Raw genomic sequence first — 19,841 nt, 5'->3', positions numbered from 1 at the left:
TTGTACACTTTCTCTCTCTCTCTCTCTCTCTCTCTCTCTCTCTCTCTCTCTCTCTCTCTCTCTAAATGGATGGTCTCTTGCAAATTACCATTCAGTTAACACTTAAATTGTACACATTTTCCTCTCTCTAAATGGATGGTCTCTGGCAAATTTCCATTCAAAGACTTAAATTGTACACATTTTCTCTCTCTCTAAATGAATGGTCTCTTGTAAATTTTCATTCACTAAACACTTAAATTGTACATATTTTCCCTCTCTCTAAATGGATAGTCTCTTGCAAATTTCCATTCAGTAAACACTTAAATTGTACACATTTTCTCTCTCTCTCTCTCTCTCTCTCTCTCTCTCTCTCTCTCTCTCTCTCTCTCTCTCTCTCTCTCTCTCTCTCTCTCTCTCTCTCACTCTCTCTCTCTCTCTCTCTCTAAATGAATGATCTCTTGCAAATTTCCATTCAGTAAACACTTAAATTGTATACATTTCCCTCTCTCTAAATGGATGGTCTCTTGCAAATTTCCATTCAGTAAACATTTAAATTGTACACATTTCCCTCTTTCTAAATGGATGGTCTCTTGCAAATTTCCATTCACTAAACACTTAAATTGTACACATTTTCCCTCTCTCTCTAAATGGATGGTCTCTTGCATATTTCCATTCAGTAAACACTTAAATTGTACACATATCCCCTCTCTCTAAATGGATGTTTTCTTGCAAATTTCCATTCAGTAAACACTTAAATTGTACAGATTTCCCTCTCTCTAAATGAATGGTTTCTTGCAAAGTTCCATTCAGTAAACTTTCAAATTTTACACCTTAGTATTGTTTCTTCGAGCACATTAACGCTAGACGATCTGAAATATCATAATCCTTAACCAATTTAGAGTATATATTTATTTCCAGAGCTGGTTTATGGATCCGCGGGATCTGTAGCACACATAACAGCGGGACCCCCTTCCCAGGATATATATTTTGCAACCCACTTGTGGAGAGGGTAAAAATTACTTGTGGAAAATAAATGTACACATCACCGTGGGGCCCCCTGAAGCGTGGGGACCCTTAACTCGTGCTACTGGAATACACTGTCTCTGTTTATTTCATGTTCTATTTGTATATGGTCTTAAACTCTGCCTGTCTGAATGTCTGTTGTTAGCAAGCCTACAGTGATTCCGTATACACTGTAATATTATTTTCTGTGCAGGGGCGTAGCGTAATCTGGCCCTGGGGGGGGGGGGGGTCGAATATGAACCAAGTGGACCTTTTTCTATTTTGTTTTTGCACCACCAAAAACTCCACATGTATAATATGTATAAACCTGTATGTTTTAGTTCTGAAAGCGAACCATTTGTTTCGGGGGAGGGGGGGGGGGGTCGTCCGAACCCCCCTAGCCTACGCCCTTGCCTGTGATAAAATTATATTTAGGTTTTAACGACTGTCTCTACGACAGTCACTGTCTCTTTTGAAAGTTTTCGCCTTCTCTCCATAATCTCGACGAGGCTGTAGCACACTACCCCCACCACCAGGAAAACAATACAGATGTAGAGCTTTACGTTTGCACACAGATAGTCATTATACGCATACGTAATCAGAAATCCCAGAGACTCCCACAGCCGATAATTGGCGAAAGCTGCTTCGGTATTTTTCGTGAATAAACATCCGTAAAGTGCTGTGAAACGAAAATAAAAGTAGCAATAATTACTGGTGAGAAATGGTAATGAATCTAAACTTGGATATCATATCTGTTGAAGATAATTTTGATCTACTCATAAATACAAATACTTATTAATTTTTGTTGACAGTATATGGGTCCGATGGAATGCTAGATGCTTACTGATGAATTTTTAGATCGTAATTGATCCTAACAGATTACAATTTATAATCGATCATTATTTTAAAGTCATTAAACTACACCAAAAAACTCACAAAGAAACAAACTTAAACGTTTAAATAAATCCATTTTAGGTTGTTAGGTAACAGCAGACCCTATAGGTATCTCAAACTACGTGATACACCATAGTGCCACTATGACGTAAAACTACCTCGTACATTGTGGTAATAGTCTTTTAGAATATATTACACAGCTTCCAACATGAGACAATACTGTTAACGTATACATGTAATAAATACAATAGCGAATTTCAAAAACAATTAAAGCATTTTATTTTAATTTGGCGAAATAATTTAATGTAATTACTTATTTTTTAGAAACAATTTTAAATAACTGTGTTCTTCCATTTTTACAAGTTTAATAGATAAAATGGAGGGGTTATTTTGTTCGTTTTTTGTTGTTGTTTTTTTTAGGGGAATTTTGGGGGGGATTTAAAAAAAATTTTTTTTATCTTTTTGCTCACACAGAGCTAACCCTGTAATTATTATAAATTAATAATAGCACGTGAAGCCTGAAGACGTACCGTTAATTTGTGTTTGGATAACAGCATCTCCCATTCCCCACAGCGCCGCTACGACGTAAAACACTGCTAGGTGGTCGGGATTTGGACCCCACAGAAGAAATGTTATCAGACATCCACCGTGCAGTAGGAACGCTTTTAATAGGAGGAGAGAGAAAAAACCAACAGAAAATGATAAATAATTATTAAAATAAATAAATTATAAATAAATGCATCATGTAAATAATATTTAAGGTGTGTCAATTCATTATAGAGGATTAGTTTATTTTCTTTCTTTCTGTCTCTCTCTCTCTCTCTCTCTCTCTCTCTCTCTCTCTCTCTCTCTCTCTCTCTCTCTCTCTCTCTCTCTCTCTCTCTCTCTCTCTCTCTCTCTCTCTCTCTCTCTCTCTCTCTCTCTCTCTCTCTCTCTCTCTCTCTCTCTCTCTCTCTCTCTCTCACTTTAAAGTATAAATATGTAACGTGTGATGCGTTGTAGAGCTCAAAGCACCCGCTTGGGTATGCGCTGTCCTTTCTATGAGATAGGAAAGCGGGGTGTTTTTTTCCACATTAATCCAATGATTTAATCCAATGATTTAATCCAATGATTGTCCTAGGACAATGTACTCAAATTCTTAATTGGACACAAACATTTATTTGATCATTAACAAATACAAGGCAACATGGCGTAATCTTATTTCATTTCATTTCAACTGATTTTCTTGCTTATATCCAATTAAGGTTCAAGCACGCTATCCTGGGCACACACCAGTGGATTAGTTGTTAGTTGTTAGTGAGAGAGAAGAACACCTTACACCTACCCATTGATTCGTTAAAACTCGCGCTGGGTAGGAGCGGTACCTTGCCACGAAACCTGTACCTACCAGCCTTATGTCCGATGGCTTTACAATGACGCCACCCGAGGCCGGTCGTAATCTTAAAAGTGGGGCGGGACGTACCCCACTGGTAAAGCGCTCGCCTGGTGCGCGATTGGTGTTGGATCGATCCCCGTCGGTGTGTCCATTGGGCTATTTCTCGTTCCAGCCAGGGCACCTCGACTGGTGTATCAAAGGCCGTGATATGTGATATCCTGTCTGTGGAATGGTGCATATAAAAGATCCCTTGCTACTAATGGAAAAATGTAACGGGTTTCCTCTCTAAGACTATCTGTCAAAATTACCAAATGTTTTTGACATCCAGTAGCCGATGATTAAATAATCAATGTGTTCTAGTGATGTCATTAAACAAAACAAACTTTTTTAATCTTAAAAGTTATCAGTTTTAACAGGAGAGGGTACTCTCGGATTATAAAGAACTATTCGAGTGATCTCCCCTGAACAATATTTCAGAATGCAAGTGTTATTTCAGATTTCACACCCTTAGAAACCTAGAGAATTCAAATGATGGGCTAACAGACTAAATAAATAAATAAATAAATAAATAAATAAATAAACAAAAACATAAATAAAAACATATATAAATCTATAATATTATAATACGCAGGTCTTTTTCAACAGTTTCCTATCGTTCTGATAGCTTCTCCTCTTTTAATCTGCACTGCTGACCGCCTTGTGTGTACTTACTCGAATTCCACAAATAGAACCTTAATAGGAAGCCGCCATCTTTGTCATTTGACATACGCGGCGACCGTATATATATGATCGGCTAATGAGGGATGGCTACCTACAAAGCGGTAGTATTTGATTTTTAGGAAAAGCCTAGTGAAAGAATACGGCATCTCATCTAAATTTTCCCATTTAAATAAATCAATAAATTGTGTGTAATATACTGCTGGTATATTAATATGAACGTACCGAGAACAAAGAAAGGAATGTGTCCCACATACTGCACAAGCCGTCCAAAGCTGAAGGAACAGATGGCGTCCGTGATTCCGTAAACGATCATCACGTATCCGATGTTCCAGATGCCGAGAGAGCAGGTCACGTACGCCTGGATACAAAGGTATGTAGTGAGTAGCGCATACTGGAAGGCAGTGTGTGTGTGTGTGTGTGTGTGTGTGTGTGTGTGTGTGTGTATGTGTGTGTGTGTGTGTCAGAGAGAGAGAGAGAGAGAGAGAGAGAGAGAGAGAGAGAGAGAGAGAGAGAGAGAGAGAGAGAGAGAGAGAGAGAGAGAGAGAGAGAGAGAGAGAGAGAGTGAGTGTGTTCTTTAAATTACAAAATTCATTAAAATAATTGTACAAAATTAATTATCTTTGCTTCAGACAAATATTTGTAATTTTATAAGACAAACATGTGCATATGTGTTAAAATAAGCAGTATACGTCATTGATTGGATGAATGAACATTAGCACTGTTCGGTTTCAATATTTCATCAAGAAATACCTCTGTGATATTCCAATTGATAACCTTTCATAACTTTCTGAAATGGTGTATCCTTTTGTAACAGAAAAATCAATCTTCACTACGGACTTCAGTACGAAAAATTTAGTGCTCTACCAACTGAGCTAATTTTGAAATTCCCGCTAGCTACTGCCAGTAGTAGCACTTTATATCAACACTACTGCATACACCCCCCTCAAGTGAAGCTACGTCCCGGAGCTGTGGGCCATGGACATTTGAGCTGTTACAGTTTGCACCAAGTAGCAGCCAGTCTTACCCGTGTGAAGGTTCCACCAATAAAGCCTTGCTCGACGCCACTATAGATAGTGAGCGGCACCAGCAGCTTCTGCGAGTGGTTTTTGAAGAGCTGGGAGAACGTGGCGACCAGCAGACGGAAGGAGATCTTCCTCGATTTACCCTGCTGCTTGTCCAGCACAATCTTGTCCAGGAAGAGACTGACGAAAATAATCGCGAGAATAGCAAATCCGGTTGTGATGCCACAGACGATATAGACCTGAAGAGTAAATTTTTAAAGTAGCTACATGTTGTCAGTATTTTATTTTGTTATTAAAGGCATTAAATCGAACAGGGGCGGTGGTAAAGGGCTCGCTTGATTCGTGGTCAATTTAGTATTGATACCCGTCGGTGGGCCCATTGGGATATTTCTCGTTCCAGCCAGTGCACCACGACTGATATATGAAAAGCCGTGTTATGTGCTATTCTATCTGTGAGATGATGCATATAAAAGACCCCTTGCTACTAATGGAAACATGTAGCGGGTTTCCTCTCCAAGACTATATGCCAAAATTACCAAATGTTTGACATCCAATAGCCGATGATTAATAAATCAATGTGCTCTAGTGATGTCGTTAAACAAAACAAACTTTAACAAACTTTAAATCGAACATGACATTGCATTGGTACAATGTATGGTGTAAGGCATCTTCAGTAATACATGTGATCACTAATGGTATCCGAACAAGCATTGCATTTCACCATGGTCACTCGCATACAATTTGTATGGCGTTGTCATGACATTAGTGTCTCAGACTCTATTAGAGTATTGAGTCAAAACCTGGTACCAAATACTTCGACGAAATACTCAAAATAGATCACAGAGATTGACAGGCTGATATTATTTTCTCGTTCCTTCCTACACCACCTCAAGTATAAGTATAGCAATTTTACTTTCACCAATACGTAAAGGTAACACATTCTCTGTGACATTTCGACCATTAACTTTTATTTTAAAAAGTATAAGAGTTGACTACTGCATATGATTAATGTTTTATTACATACAATACAGATGAAAGGATATATTACACTACGTTAATTACACCTTCAAAATGTTATTTCGCTGACTGGGAAAGCTCATTCCATATGTTGAAATGCCCACTCCCCTCCCCCCCCCCCCCCAACAATAATGTTTCACCATACAATAGCACTATCATAACACGTTTAATAAATTTATATACACAATAACGGGCATAGAATTTACTTTATCAAATAATGCACCTTATCAAATGATACATTATACGTTCAGACACGTAGTAAAATGCAATATATATATATATATAAACTGCACAGCCAAAATGAAAACTAGAATGTTCTTTGTTGAATAATAACTATGTGTATAGTCCGTTTGCTTCAAACGAAAACCGATGAATTGACATGTAACTTCATCATGAATAAAAATTAAAATTCATATAAAAAAAAATTCTTAAGTTTTAACCCTACACAAACTTAAATAACATTTTTTGAAAAAGAAATCTAGTATAAATAAAAATGTTTTCTTTACAAATTACCATTAAATTATACAGATTGAATATAATTTTTAATACAGGGGTGAAGACAAAATGCTAGAACAGCCAAGTAATGCACTTGACTTGCATTGCCTCTTAAGTAAAAATAATAATGCAGTACAACGAGAATAAAGGTAGAACTGCGCGTGCTGTAATATATAAACTAGTATGGGGTGGCAGTCCTCTTTATGGAGATGCAAGCGGGATGAAATAAACTTTGTGGCGATGCAAGTGGCTGTTCTCCTATAGACGAAGCACCCACACGTGTACTTTTAATATGAATATTGTAAATGCTACAATAGAAGGTTACTAATAAAATAAATATCGAAAGAAAAATAAATCGGCTAATTGTTTTTTGTTTTTCTCCAAATATACGATGTACTTAGTTATCATATTACAAAGCATTAAAAAAAATGTACTTATTGTTTATCACAGTAATATTTGGACAGTTATGTCATCATGTCAGTCTTGGTGTAACTTTAGATCAGTTCTTATTTCATGCAAATCGCTTAAACTTAAAATAATACCGATAACGACAATCAGTTAACTGACTTTTGGAATAAGCCTTGTAGTAATCAAAAAAATATTTGTTCTTTGTATATGCGTGCATACGCTCACGGTAGTATGTTAAAATTGCAAGATTTTGTACCAGAATAATGTAAGCTAATTAAATTTGATTCCGTTTTACCATAACATTAAATAACAATTGTCAAATAGTAGTTCTACTAAATAATTATGGTGTATCCAGTTCATTCCAATAAGCAGACAACTTCCAGATTTTAGAAATACATGCAATGTCTTCAATACGTTTTGAGCTCTACTTGTACAAAGACCCGGCCCAAAGCTACAGAAGCCGAGAATGGCACTGTCAAAATATAGAGCATGTGCTATGTATTCTGCTACCAGATCTGTAGTTCGCGCCAACACAGACGCAGTTTGTTTTGTCACATTCAATTCAGTTTCAGGCTTTCTTTTTTCAACTGGTACCATACTCGCCAGATCCTAAAATCGATCGTTGCCCTTTGTAAGATTCTTAATTTATTATGCTCGCATAATACAACTTTTATTCCTAAAATATGATATTGACGATACCGAAAGACACACTAGTAATAACCGTTCTCTCTCTCTCTCTCTCTCTCTCTCTCTCTCTCTCTCTCTCTCTCTCTCTCTCTCTCTCTCTCTCTCTCTCTCTCTCTCTCTCTCTCTCTCTCTCTCTCCGTGTGTCCGTGTGTGTGTGTGTGTGTGTGTGTGTGTGAAGGAAAGTCCACATTTATGGCACTTTACTTCATTCGTAAGTTCATTCGTTCATTTCAGGCGATTGTAAATGAACGTAATTAATTATATTATATTTTTTTGTTGAATGGTTGCAGTAGATATCATTGCATATGTTATTTTATTCTTTGAACCCAGTGTATAGCCGGAAATGGCAGTACCGAAAATGGCAGTTGCGTCAAAACAAATAGAGTGATGCAAAACTAATTTCAAAACATAAGTCTCGCAGTTTAGACAAACAGATTACTTATACATTCTCATTTCTATTAATATCATTTTATCATTATGTTCAGAATCTGTAGTAGATACGAACCTAGTCTAAAATTAGCAGGTTAATGCATAGAAAAATTGCCGTGAGAACAGACGTTAGACCACTAATTGAACATATTAAAATTGTAAAGAACAAAGTCACATTTCAAGTATTAAAAATAATAATAATAATAATAATAATAGTGCATAGGCCTAAATGCATTTCTTAGCAATTTTGTTAAATTGCTATAAACACATATTATTAAGTGATCTAACATTGTAGACATACAAAGTAATCCCACTGTACTACACTGAATATTTATAAAGTTTCTAAGTGATTAAGATATCTTTACATTAAATAAAACGTTGTCATGTGGTGTTTTAGTTTGTAAATCGTGTATCCAAAATGTTTTCCTTACTAGGCGGTCGTGTTCATCCTTGCTAAATAACTGTTCAATTGGGGTAAAAGAAACGTTTGATAGGGAATGACAACTTTCACTGAAAAGGTTCGATCCAGGAATCTTAATGGGCGAGTTCTCTAACAAATAAGCTAATATAGATACCAGTATTCCCACTAGCTACGTAACTACCAGCAGGAGCACATTATAGCAACACTTTTACAAATCATATATCTAATATATTCCTCACCTTTTCGTCGGGAGGTCTTAGAGTCTCATTTCCTTTCTGGGGACAGTAGTTCGCACCGCATAACGCCAACTCCTCTTTTGACTTGTTGGGAAAACTGGAAGAATTTTCTGGCCGCTGGCTAAATACTTCAGATGAAATAAGATTTCCCCATATTTGGGCTGTAATTGAAAAAGTAAAATATAACATTATTTTCGAACGTGGATTTTTTAGTAAAAATTATTACAAACTCTTAATAGATCTGTTAGCTAGCAGCAAGAACAAAGTAAACAATATTTTAGCAACTGACAATATACTAGCAATTGGCTGGCCAGTGAAAAGGGACTAGTGAATGGGAAACAAATATTACTGTCCTTCTACTAACACTAATTTTGCTTCTATTTCACAATCTTGATGGTACTTTAAAAGTTGGCACGGACTGGGATGTGCCCCATTCTGTCAGAAAAATTATGATATATGTAAAGAACGCCTTTGTAATAACAATAAACCAACTTGTGCCTCTATAACATGTTTGAACCCCAGTATGTCATCATTGTTAGTGTGACACCCAATAGCCGATATGTATTTTTGTGCTGGGGTGTCGTTAAACAATTCATTCATTCATTCATTTATTCATTCATTGCTAGTGTGTACACAACCACTGATATTTTAAACAAGAAAATAGCTTCGCCATCCTGTCTTTGAGAAGATTATATGTGTAAAGAACGCCTTTGTAGTAACGATAAACCAACCTTGGGCCTCTATAACATGTTTGAACCACAGTATGTCATCATTGCTGGTGTGTACACAAACACTGATATTCTAAACAAGAAAATGGCTTCGCCATCCTGTCTTTGAGAACATTATATGTGTAAAGAACGCCTTTATAGTAACGATAAACCAACCTTGTACCTCTACAACATGTTTGAACCCCAGTATGTCATCATTGCTTGTGTTTACACAGACACTGATATTCTAAACAAGAAAATATCTTTAGTATGCAATTGTAGTCATCAAATAAGGCTCTGTTAGTCGTAGACATTTTCCAATGGCACCAAAACCCAGGACAGTCCCTTTAAAGGGGCATTCCTGACTTTGCTGCAATTTTTAAGATGTTATCGACTAACAGAGACTTTTTAACGATTATAATTACATATCAAATATATTTTCCTGCATAAAATATTAGTGGCTGTATATTAAACGTGTTTCGGATCATTCTAGTATTTGTGCTAGGTTAAATTTCATTTTATTTCCTAAAATATTATTGTTTCGTACGTACGAAATTATTTGAAGACAAAATCCAGTTTGGGCTTCTTACAAATATTAAGACGACCAGAAACACATTGAATATACAGACACTGATATTCTAAACAAGAAAATATATTTAATATGTAAGTTCAATCGTAGAAATATTTAATAGTCGAAAACATCTTACAATGCACTAAACTCAGGACAGTTCCTTTAATAATCATTCTACTTACTGGTCTGGAACGTCATGAAGAAGATTCCGAAGAACCTATTGATGATGGCGTCTTCGGACATTCCCGTCATTTTAGAATACCACACACCTATCTGAGTGAGATACGTGCATTTGGCAGACCACAGGGGAGCAGCACCAAGACCAATGAACACGGCCGCTGGACCCATGAGCTCCCAGACCGCGTAGAAATTGGCAGCCATATACAGGACGTACCCTACCATGGATATTGGGATCGTCCACTTGCAGCCGAGCTTGGCGACCATGATCGGTGCCAAGAACATACAGGATGCGACGAGGGCGGCGTATATGATGGCGATGCTGCCAGATCCAACTCCTTTTTCCTTGTTGAGGCTCGACTGCAGATTTGAGATGCAGTTGAAGGCTGTGAACATAAACAGGAATGCGATACTGAGGACTGCCACATTCTTGAAGATCTTGTTCCTGCTCATCGGAGAAACGAAGGTCTCTGCTGTCTTGGAAATTTCGCCTTTCGGTGAATGATCCAACGATTCAGCATTGAATAATGGCGTGTCCTTCTCATCAGACATGTCTGTAACCTGCAGATAGAAAATTATATTTACGTTCTTTCGTGTTAAAAAATAATCTTCGATTATATATATATATATATATTCGATAATCGATTATAATCGAAAATTGATCCATTGGACTCCGATGTGATCATCGATTATAAACATGCATTACAGATTGTCGCGGGGAATGTTGTCTCTCCAAATTTCAGTAATGTAATTGATGTAAACATGCTAGTGTTTGGGTTTGTTTAATAAGCGATTGGTAGGATCTTTCCCAGACAACACGACAATAGGTGAATAAAGGAAGGAAATGTTTTATTTAACGATGCACTCAACACATTTTATTTACGGTTATATGACGTCGGACAGATGGTTAAGGACCACAAATATATTGAGAGAGGAAACCCGCTATCGTCACTTAATGGGCTACTCTTCGATTAGCAGCAAGGGATCTTTTATATGTACTATCCCACAGACAGGATAGCACATACCACGGCCTTTGATATACCAATCGTGGTTCACTGGATGGAGCGAAAAATAGCCCAATGGGCCCACCAACGGGGATCGATCCCAAATCGATCGTACATCAAGCGAGCGCTTTACCACTGGGCTACTTCCCGCTCCCATAGGTGAATAGTTCTAACAATTCAAATATTTCTAAACTTCATATAATTCTATTGGATTGTATAATCAAAAGTTAATCGATTGAAAAAAGAAAGATTATAATCGATAATCGATTACGAATTTGCAGCCGATTCCCAACATTGCCATAAACTGACTTCCTACAGTCTAACATAGTGGTGTTTCGATGAATCTCAAATTGATATGGTGAGTTACCAAAATCCATAATCGATTGTCGTGGAAAATGTGGAACAGTAATATTTCAATGCATTTCAAAGTTCATATATACTCTAACCAATTGTGTAATAGAAAACTGATCGTTTCTGCAAACCGATTATAACCAATGATCGATGGTGACATTTCCAAATGGTCCTATTACTTAGGGTATTCCAGTAAGATAAAAAAAAAATGACATACTACTAAGTTGACGGTCTTTTTAGTACTGCTCTTGAGTACACAGTGAAACTAAAGTTCTTCTTGGTGACATTAATGAATAGCTGCCAACATAAAAAAGTTTAGGTTTTTTTGTTTAACGACACCACTAGACAACATCGATTTATTAATCATCGGCTATTGGGTGTTAAACATTTGGTAATTTTGACATATTGTTTTAGAGAGAAAACCCGCTACATTTTTCCATTAATAGCAGCAAGGGATCTTTTATATGCACCATTCCACAGGATAGCACATACCACGGCCTTTGATATACCAGTTGTGGTGCACTGGTTGGAACGAGAAATAGCCCAATGTGCCCACCGACAGGGATCGATCCCAAACGGACTGTGCATCAAGCGAGCGCTTTACCACCGCCTCTGCCAACATAAGGTCTAACTGAATTTTGGTATCGATGAAAACTAGTTTCAGACAGTAACTAGTTTCAGACAGTAACTAGTTTCAGATAGTATCTGTCAAGGTAAAGCTTGCATGTATATGTAATAAACTAACATTCATAAGGCTTTAGATTTTTTTCATTTCATTTCAACTTATTTTCGTGCTTATATCAATTTAAGGTTCAAGCACGCTGTCCTAAGCACACACACACACATCTGGGATGTCTCTCCAGGACAGTGGGTTAGTTGTTGGTGGTTAGTAAGAGAACAAACGGTGTAGCGGTCTTAAACCTACCCGTTAAGTCTTTAAAACTCGCTCTAGGTGGGAGCCGGTACCGGGCTGCGAATACTGTACCTACCAGCCTTATGTCCGATGGCTTAACCACGATACCCACGAGGCCCGTGCGGAAGTGCGGAACTTATTCAACGTGCCCATATCCAATTAAGGTTCAGGCACGCCCACCCCGTACTTAGCCTCTGACTTCGCCAGTCACCAATTCCGGGGCCGGAGGGGACCTGTTGTTTTAGATTTTTAACTGCCATAATTATATTACCTGACCCAAAGTCTAGATTGATGGTTTCTCTTGTGTGCTCAGAAATATATGTAATAGTTTTCATCCAAAGTATGTGCCGCAGTGATGTTACATAACGTAGCATTTGAAATAAAATTTAAATACGCGTGTACCAACAGTGTAGATTATTTATGTTAATAACCTTAAGTCGTGCTGACCTAATTCATAATATTATCTTGGATTACCTTGGCGAGTCTGTCGCATACGTAATATACACGTTTGTGTACACACTCAAAATATGGACTTAGTCTCTTGTGTTATATCTAGAGAAACAAAAAAGAGGTTTGTTTTGTTTAACGACACCACTAGAGCACATTGATTTATTAAACATCGGCTATTGAATGTCAAACATATCGTCATAGAGAGGAAACCCGCTACATTTTTCCATCAGTACCAAGGGATCTTTTATATGCACCATCCCACAGACAGGAGAGCACATACCACGGCTTTTGATATACCAGTCGTGGGCTTTACCACTGGGCTACGTCCTGTCATATATCTAGAGAGGTGCGAAAGCTGCCCAGGCTTCACCCACATACATGTACTAGACGTGTCCACATTTTGGTCAGTGTATCCATAGACGTTTTTGTAATTAATATTTGGGTGCTTCATTACGAAAACTGATCAGGGCAGATTTCTTTATCAACAGCAGGACCTGGTTAAGACATGGAGTCCCCGTTAACAGAATTGCTTCGCTAAAGTTTGTTTTGTTTAACGACACCACTAGAGCACATTGATTTATGAATCATCGGCAATTGGATGTCAAACATTTGGCCATTTTGACATATAGTCTTAGAGAAGAAACCAGCTACATTGGGGGGTTATTCCATATGTAGAAAGGGATCTTTACATGCACCATCCCACAGACAGGATAGCACATACCACGGCGTTTAATATACCAGTCGTGGTGCACTGGCTGGAACGAGAAACAGCCCAATGGGCCCACCGACGGGGATCCATCCTAGACCGATGACGCATCAAGTGAGCGCTTTACCACTGCGCTACGAATTAATACGTTGGCCTAACGTCAATCTTGGTCAAAAAGGTTACAGCTGGAATCCATAGTCGCAAGGATCGATTCCTGTCAGTGGCCTATTTCTCGCTCCAGCCAGTGCACCACGACTGGTACATCAAAGGCCGTGGTGTGTGCTATCCTGTCTATGGGATGGTGCATATAAAAGATCCCTTGCTGTTAATCGAAAAGAGTAGCCCATGAAGTGGCGACCGCGGGTTTCCTCCCTTAATATCTGTGTCGTCCTTAACCATATGTTTGACGCCATATAACTGTAAATAAAATGTGATGAGTGCGTCGTTAAATAAAACATTTCCTTACTTCCTTCCTTCCTTCGTTTCTGGACCGACGAAGCATCAAGCGAGCGCTTTACCACTGGGCTATGAATAATTACGTTGGCCCAACGTCAATCTTGGTCAAAAATGAATGAATGAATGAATGAATGTTTAACGACACCCCAGCACGAAAAATACATCGGCTATTGGGTGTCAAACTATGGTAATGCAAATAAATAAAGTGATGATCAACTTCAATATAAAAATTCAAGACTTAAACAAAAACAGTGTAAAGAACTGTGCAAAAACACAAATATCGCAGAATTTTACGGATACTGAATTTACCTCAAAAATGTTGTGCTGTATTGGCCATTCTCAAAGAGAATGTTACACCCCTGCACCACGGTGAGGTTACAGCACACGCAGGGGTCTTGATCAAAAAGGTTACAGTTGGAATCCATTGTGGCACTAACATTGGTTGATGAGTTATCAGCCAACACCAGAGACAAGCCATCAGTAGTGCTGGGCATCGGCTGAAATGTCATCATCGATCATCGGTTATAATCGGCTTGCACCTGCTAGATGTTTAGTCCGGTATTGTGGACGAAGTCGGCAGTCAGCCTTAGCGACGTCGCCGGTCCCCACAGCTTCTCCCTCATGTCCACTGCACTGGGCCACGTTTGCTGTCGCAGAGTGTCGAAGGTGGGACAGGATTGGAGAATGTGGGCTGGTGTCTGTGGACCAGTGCCTCATGGATACTCGTCCGTGTGAGAGATTTTCAGCCTGAAAATATGCGAGAGGAGCTGACAATGTCCTGTTCTCAGCCTGAAGATGGTGACCTGTTGTGACCTGTTCAGCTGGTAGATGCCATTCCCTTCAGGCCCTATATGCACCAACCGATCAACTTTCGATTACACAACGGTTACTTAGAATTATATGCACATAAGAAGGATAAATCGAATTATAAGGACAATGCACATATTGTCGTGTTCATCGGAATTAACCTTAAAAATGGGCGATTTTACCTTTGTGTACACATGAATACAAAAATATTTACATCACTACCATTATCTAAACTGGATGAACAATTACAGTTAACATTTTCCCGCACAATCGGTTATGGATTTTTATAATCGATCATCACATCAGTAGAGTCAAACCGATTAATTTTCGATTTTAATCGATCACTGGCGCTGGTCATCACTAACCACCAATGAGCTAACGTGGGGTGGGTGCTAAAGATCACGATGGGTCAAAGTGAAACCACTGACTGTCCATCACTAGCCAAACAGCAGTGTGCTGTCTGGGACAAAACTTTAAATTTATATTATTACAGACGTGTAGCCCAGTGGTAAAGCGCTCGCTTGATGTGCAGACGGTTTGGGATCGATCCCCGTCGGTGGATCCATTGGGTTATCTCTTGTTACAGCCAGTGCAGCATGACTGGTATATCAAAGGCCGTGGTATGTGCTATACTGCCTGTGGGATGGTGCATATAAAAGATCCCTTGCTACTAGCCGATGATTAAGAAAACAGTGTTCTCTAGTGATGTCGTTAAACAAAACAAACTTTAAGAAAGTGTTTTTCATATATTAAAATACGGTATTTTCAGCACATGAACAGGGAAAAGTGGGGGATGGTCCTCGCTGTTCACGGCCCCTTTCAAAAAACAATAACCGATTACACAAACTGTCAGTTTTAAAACTAGCAAATAAACAGTGAAAAGTGTGGGGGGGGGGGGGGGGGGAGGGGATGGCCCTCGCTGTTTCGCGGTCGCTTTCTGTAAACAGTAATCGGTTACACAAACTGGCAGTTTTAAAACTAGCAAATAAACAGTGAAAAGTGTGTGTGTGTAGGGAATGGGGGGGGGGGGGGTTGCCCTCGCTGTTTCGCGGTCCCTTTCGGAAAATAGTAACCAGTTACACAAACTGTCAGTTTTAAAACCAGCAAATGCTCGGATGAAATAATGACTCTTACCCGTTAATCTAGCTGCAGTTAATGCAGGATCTCTTCTTCCACTAAGATAACCCTGGGTGGAAAATTATATTTAACACTGATGGTGTATCTTACAAAGACATGTACAAACTTCCAGCCTGTCGCGTGATTCTTCGTGTCATTGTAGAAGGGTAGCGCTATCTATGTTGACACACAACTGAAAAGTTTGTGTTTGTTAATAAATATTTTTCACAAGTAGGGCAAATCTCTGGGGACACCCTGGGTAGTGTGTGTGTGTGTGTGTGTGTGTGTGTGTGTGTGTGTGTGTGTGTGTGTGTGTGTGTGTGTGTATGTAATGAAATAGGCAAACCTCCTAAAAGGCCTGCGAAGTCTTTGTTTTAGAAAGAAAGAAATGTTTTATTTAACGATGCTCTCAACACATTTTATTTACGGTTATATGGCGTCAGAAATATGGTAAGGACCACACAGATATTGAGAGAGGAAACCCGCTGTCGCCACTTCATGGGCTACTTTTTTCGATTAGCAGCAAGGGATCTGTTATATGCACCATTCCATAGACAGGATAGTACAATCCATGGCCTTTGATGTACCTATGTTTCAGAGTCCATTTAGGGCCTAACTATATAATTGTTTAGCAGTTTACTGTGAAATAATCTTTGTTCTTGGTGGGCTAATTTTCGTGAAAATGTTAAAAGTTTGTTTTGTTTAACGACACCATTAGAGCACATTGATTTATTAATCATCAGCTATTGGATGTCATACATTTGGTAATTTTGACGTATAGTCAGATACCAAACCTGTTCACTCATTTCATAAAAATGGTATGACAGGCAAGCTCGTTTAGTGTTTTATATTTATGAAACATGATATGAAACAAAGATGATAAGACATTCAAGTCTGGTATTTACTTCAGTCATACCGGTCTCGGTGGCGTCGTGGTTAGCCATCGGTCTACAGGCTGGTAGGTACTGGGTTCGGATCCCAGTCGAGGCATGGGATTTGTAATCCAGATACCGACTCCAAACCCTGAGTGAGTGCTCCGCAAGGCTCACTGGGTAGGTGTAAACCACTTGCACCGACCAGTGATCCATAACTGGTTCAACAAAGGCCATGGTTTGTGCTATCCTACCTGTGGGAAGCGCAAATAAAAGATCCCTTGCTGCCTGTCGTAAACGAGTAGCCTATGTGGCGACAGCGGGTTTCCTCTCCAAATATGTGTGGTCCTTAACCATATGTCTGACGCCATATAACCGTAAATAAAATGTGTTGAGTGCGTCATTAAATAAATCATTTCTTTCTTTCTTACTTCAGTCACATATATCACAGATGTATATGTTATCAACATATTTAGGATATGGTGTAGGATAGTATCAGTCAGTAAATGTATAATCTTGTGTCATCTAAATTAGATGATAACTAATATCTTTATACACACTGTCATCCTGAGTCACATATATACATGATAACCTGTCTAGATATCCTTATAAAGATATGAAAAGTCTGATATTTACTTCAGTCACATATATCACAGATGTATATGTTATCAACATATTTAGGATATGGTGTAGGATATTATCAGTCAGTAAATATATAATAGTGTGTCATCTAAATTAGATCGTAATTAATACCTTTATACACACTGTCATCCTGACTCGCATATATACACGATAACCTGTCTATGTACCCTTATAAAGATATGATAAGTCTGGAAGCCCATGAAGTGGTAACAGCGGGTTTCCTCTCTAAATATATGTATGGTCCTTAACCACATGTCTGACGCCATATAACCGTGAATAAAATGTGATGAGAGCGTCGTTAAATAAAACATTTCTTTCTTTCTTACAACTCGATTCTCGTCGTATAACCCAGTAGTTGTTAATCTGAGCGCTCTGACAACTCGATTCTCGTCGTATAACTCAGTAGTTGTTAATCTGAGCGCTCTTACAACTCGATTCTCGTCGTATAACCCAGTAGTTGTTAATCTGGGCGCACCCGTCTTAACTCGGGAGTTGGAAAAGATACAACGCAACCGTCGAGTTGGCCAACTTTCTGCTAGCAGTTGGTAGTCTGATCCTATCATTATGCACCAAATTGCCATAAGTTAAAATGTGCTGAGGTGTCGTTAATAAATATTCATTTTCTTTCGGTTATGGTACGTCGGTGAGTTAATCGTTACAGCGTATCTACCCACTTTCTCATTGCTTTGCTAAGAGTCCCCCTCCCCCACCCCCGCAATATTTTTCTTATTCTGCTATATAAAGATCCCCCACTTTTATTGTTGTTCCATAGGCGGATTTTATATATTATATGTACACACCACAACCATCATATCATAGGTAGCGTATCCAATGTAATTCCTCGGGCAATGTATCGAAGTTACAGGGAGAGTTTTTAAATATTAATATTTCCAGGCTGTCGTTGGTAAAAATTATACATTATTTCATTGAGTTTCTTCTATCATTTTAAAACCTACCTTTTCATAAGACCCTTTATAATGTTTGCCGGCATCTACAGCACCTTTTCTTTTTGCAGACATCGTGAAATCCATCTTGAATGAAAGAGTATGTGGTACAAATACCACCTGCAGACTCTACATTACCAGCATACACTGGAAGGTCGACCACTTAGGCTACATTAATGAACACATGCATACATATGCAAACACATGTTCCAGTGATGGGATAACCAGAAGTACTAATAGTCAGTCAGCCTTAAAAGGGACAGTGTTGGGTTTCCTGCCTTTGCCTTAATGGGATAGTGCTTAGTTGTTGTTGTTTTCGTTGTTTTGTTTTTTTTGTCATTGTCTTAAAGAGATAGTGCTGAGGTTTTTTGTCAGTCTTAAAGGGACAGTGTTGAGTTTTCTGTCTTTGTCTTAAAGGAACAGTACTGAGCTTTCTACCATTGACTTAAAGGGACAGTATTGAGTTTTCTGTCATTGTCTGAAAGGTACAGTACTGAGCTTTCTACCATTGTCTTAAAGGGACAGTGCTGAGTTTTCTGTCATTGTCTTAAAGGAACAGTACTGAGCTTTCTACCATTGTCTTAAAGGGGGCAGTGCTGAGTTTTCTGTCATTGTCTTAAAGGAACAGTACTGAGCTGTCTACCATTGACTTAAAGGGACAGTGTTGAGTTTTCTGTCATTGTCTTAAAGGGACAGTGCTGAGCTTTCTACCATTGTCTTAAAGGGACAGTGCTGTGTTTTCTGTCATTGTCTTAAAGGAACAGGACTGCGCTTTCTACCATTGTCTTAAAGGGACAGTGTTGAGTTTTCTGTCATTGTCTTAAAGGAACAGTACTGAGCTTTCTGCCATTGTCTTAAAAGGACAGTGTTGAGTTTTCTGCCATTATCTTAAAGGGACAGTGTTGGGTTTTCTGTCCTTGTCTTACAGGAACAGTACTGAGCTTTCTACCATTGTCTTAAAGGGACAGTGTTGAGTTTTCTGTCATTGTCTTAAAGGAACAGTACTGAGTTTTCTGCCATTGTCTTAAAGGGACATTGCTGAGCTTTCAGTCATTGTCCTAAAGGGAAAATGGCTGTTTTCTACCAGTGTCTTAAAAGGACAGCACTTGTTGAGTTTTCTGCCATTATCTAAAAAGGAAAATATTATGTGGGCGATCTTTTTTAAAGCTATAACATATGAGCCACTATTAATATTTGTATTTCACATTAAAATCATACTCGTGGTTCTCTTACCATAATTTGCCAACATTAATTTTTATTTTTTGGGCCACCATATTTTTTTGTAAATTTCGAGCCCTGCTTATAGTTTCGTTTATTTTTATTACGTATCTTCAAATTATTTGCTAGAAGAAAGCCTCGGAGCTTTTTTAACAACTGAAACTAAATGGTATTTACCACTTATTGTTCAGAATATCAGAGTCTGTATATGCAATGTGTTTG

The 19,841-nt window shown here is 38.5% G+C and overlaps 1 protein-coding gene across 1 annotated transcript; it reads right to left on the bottom strand.

Moving 5' to 3' along the window:
• Nucleotides 1-1,072: 1,072 nt before the first annotated feature.
• LOC121388122 (protein unc-93 homolog A-like) lies at nt 1,073-16,036 on the bottom strand. The gene is made up of 7 exons (XM_041519347.1): nt 15,962-16,036; nt 10,146-10,701; nt 8,689-8,846; nt 4,995-5,231; nt 4,193-4,328; nt 2,406-2,537; nt 1,073-1,660 (listed from the first exon to the last, which is right to left on the bottom strand). The coding sequence occupies exons 2-7, from the start codon at nt 10,690-10,692 to the stop codon at nt 1,413-1,415; spliced, it is 1,458 nt and encodes a 485-aa protein (XP_041375281.1). The 5' UTR covers nt 10,693-10,701; nt 15,962-16,036; the 3' UTR covers nt 1,073-1,412.
• Nucleotides 16,037-19,841: the final 3,805 nt, after the last annotated feature.

This window comes from Gigantopelta aegis, chromosome 14 (assembly GCF_016097555.1).
Source record: "Gigantopelta aegis isolate Gae_Host chromosome 14, Gae_host_genome, whole genome shotgun sequence".
Taxonomy (NCBI): domain Eukaryota; kingdom Metazoa; phylum Mollusca; class Gastropoda; order Neomphalida; family Peltospiridae; genus Gigantopelta; species Gigantopelta aegis.
The sequence above is the reverse complement of the archived record's forward strand: the minus strand, read 5'-3'. Positions and strand labels throughout refer to the sequence as shown.

Bases quoted from the DNA above. Each gene is read 5' to 3' on its own strand.
- LOC121388122 (XM_041519347.1), bottom strand. From the start codon at position 10,692: ATGTCTGATGAGAAGGACACGCCATTATTCAATGCTGAATCGTTGGAT. The intron at 8,847-10,145 runs GTAAGTAGAATG...TTTCAATTACAG, and splicing joins CTTCATGACGTTCCAGACCA to CCCAAATATGGGGAAATCTT. The intron at 2,538-4,192 runs GTACGTTCATAT...TCCTATTAAAAG, and splicing joins CATTCCTTTCTTTGTTCTCG to CGTTCCTACTGCACGGTGGA.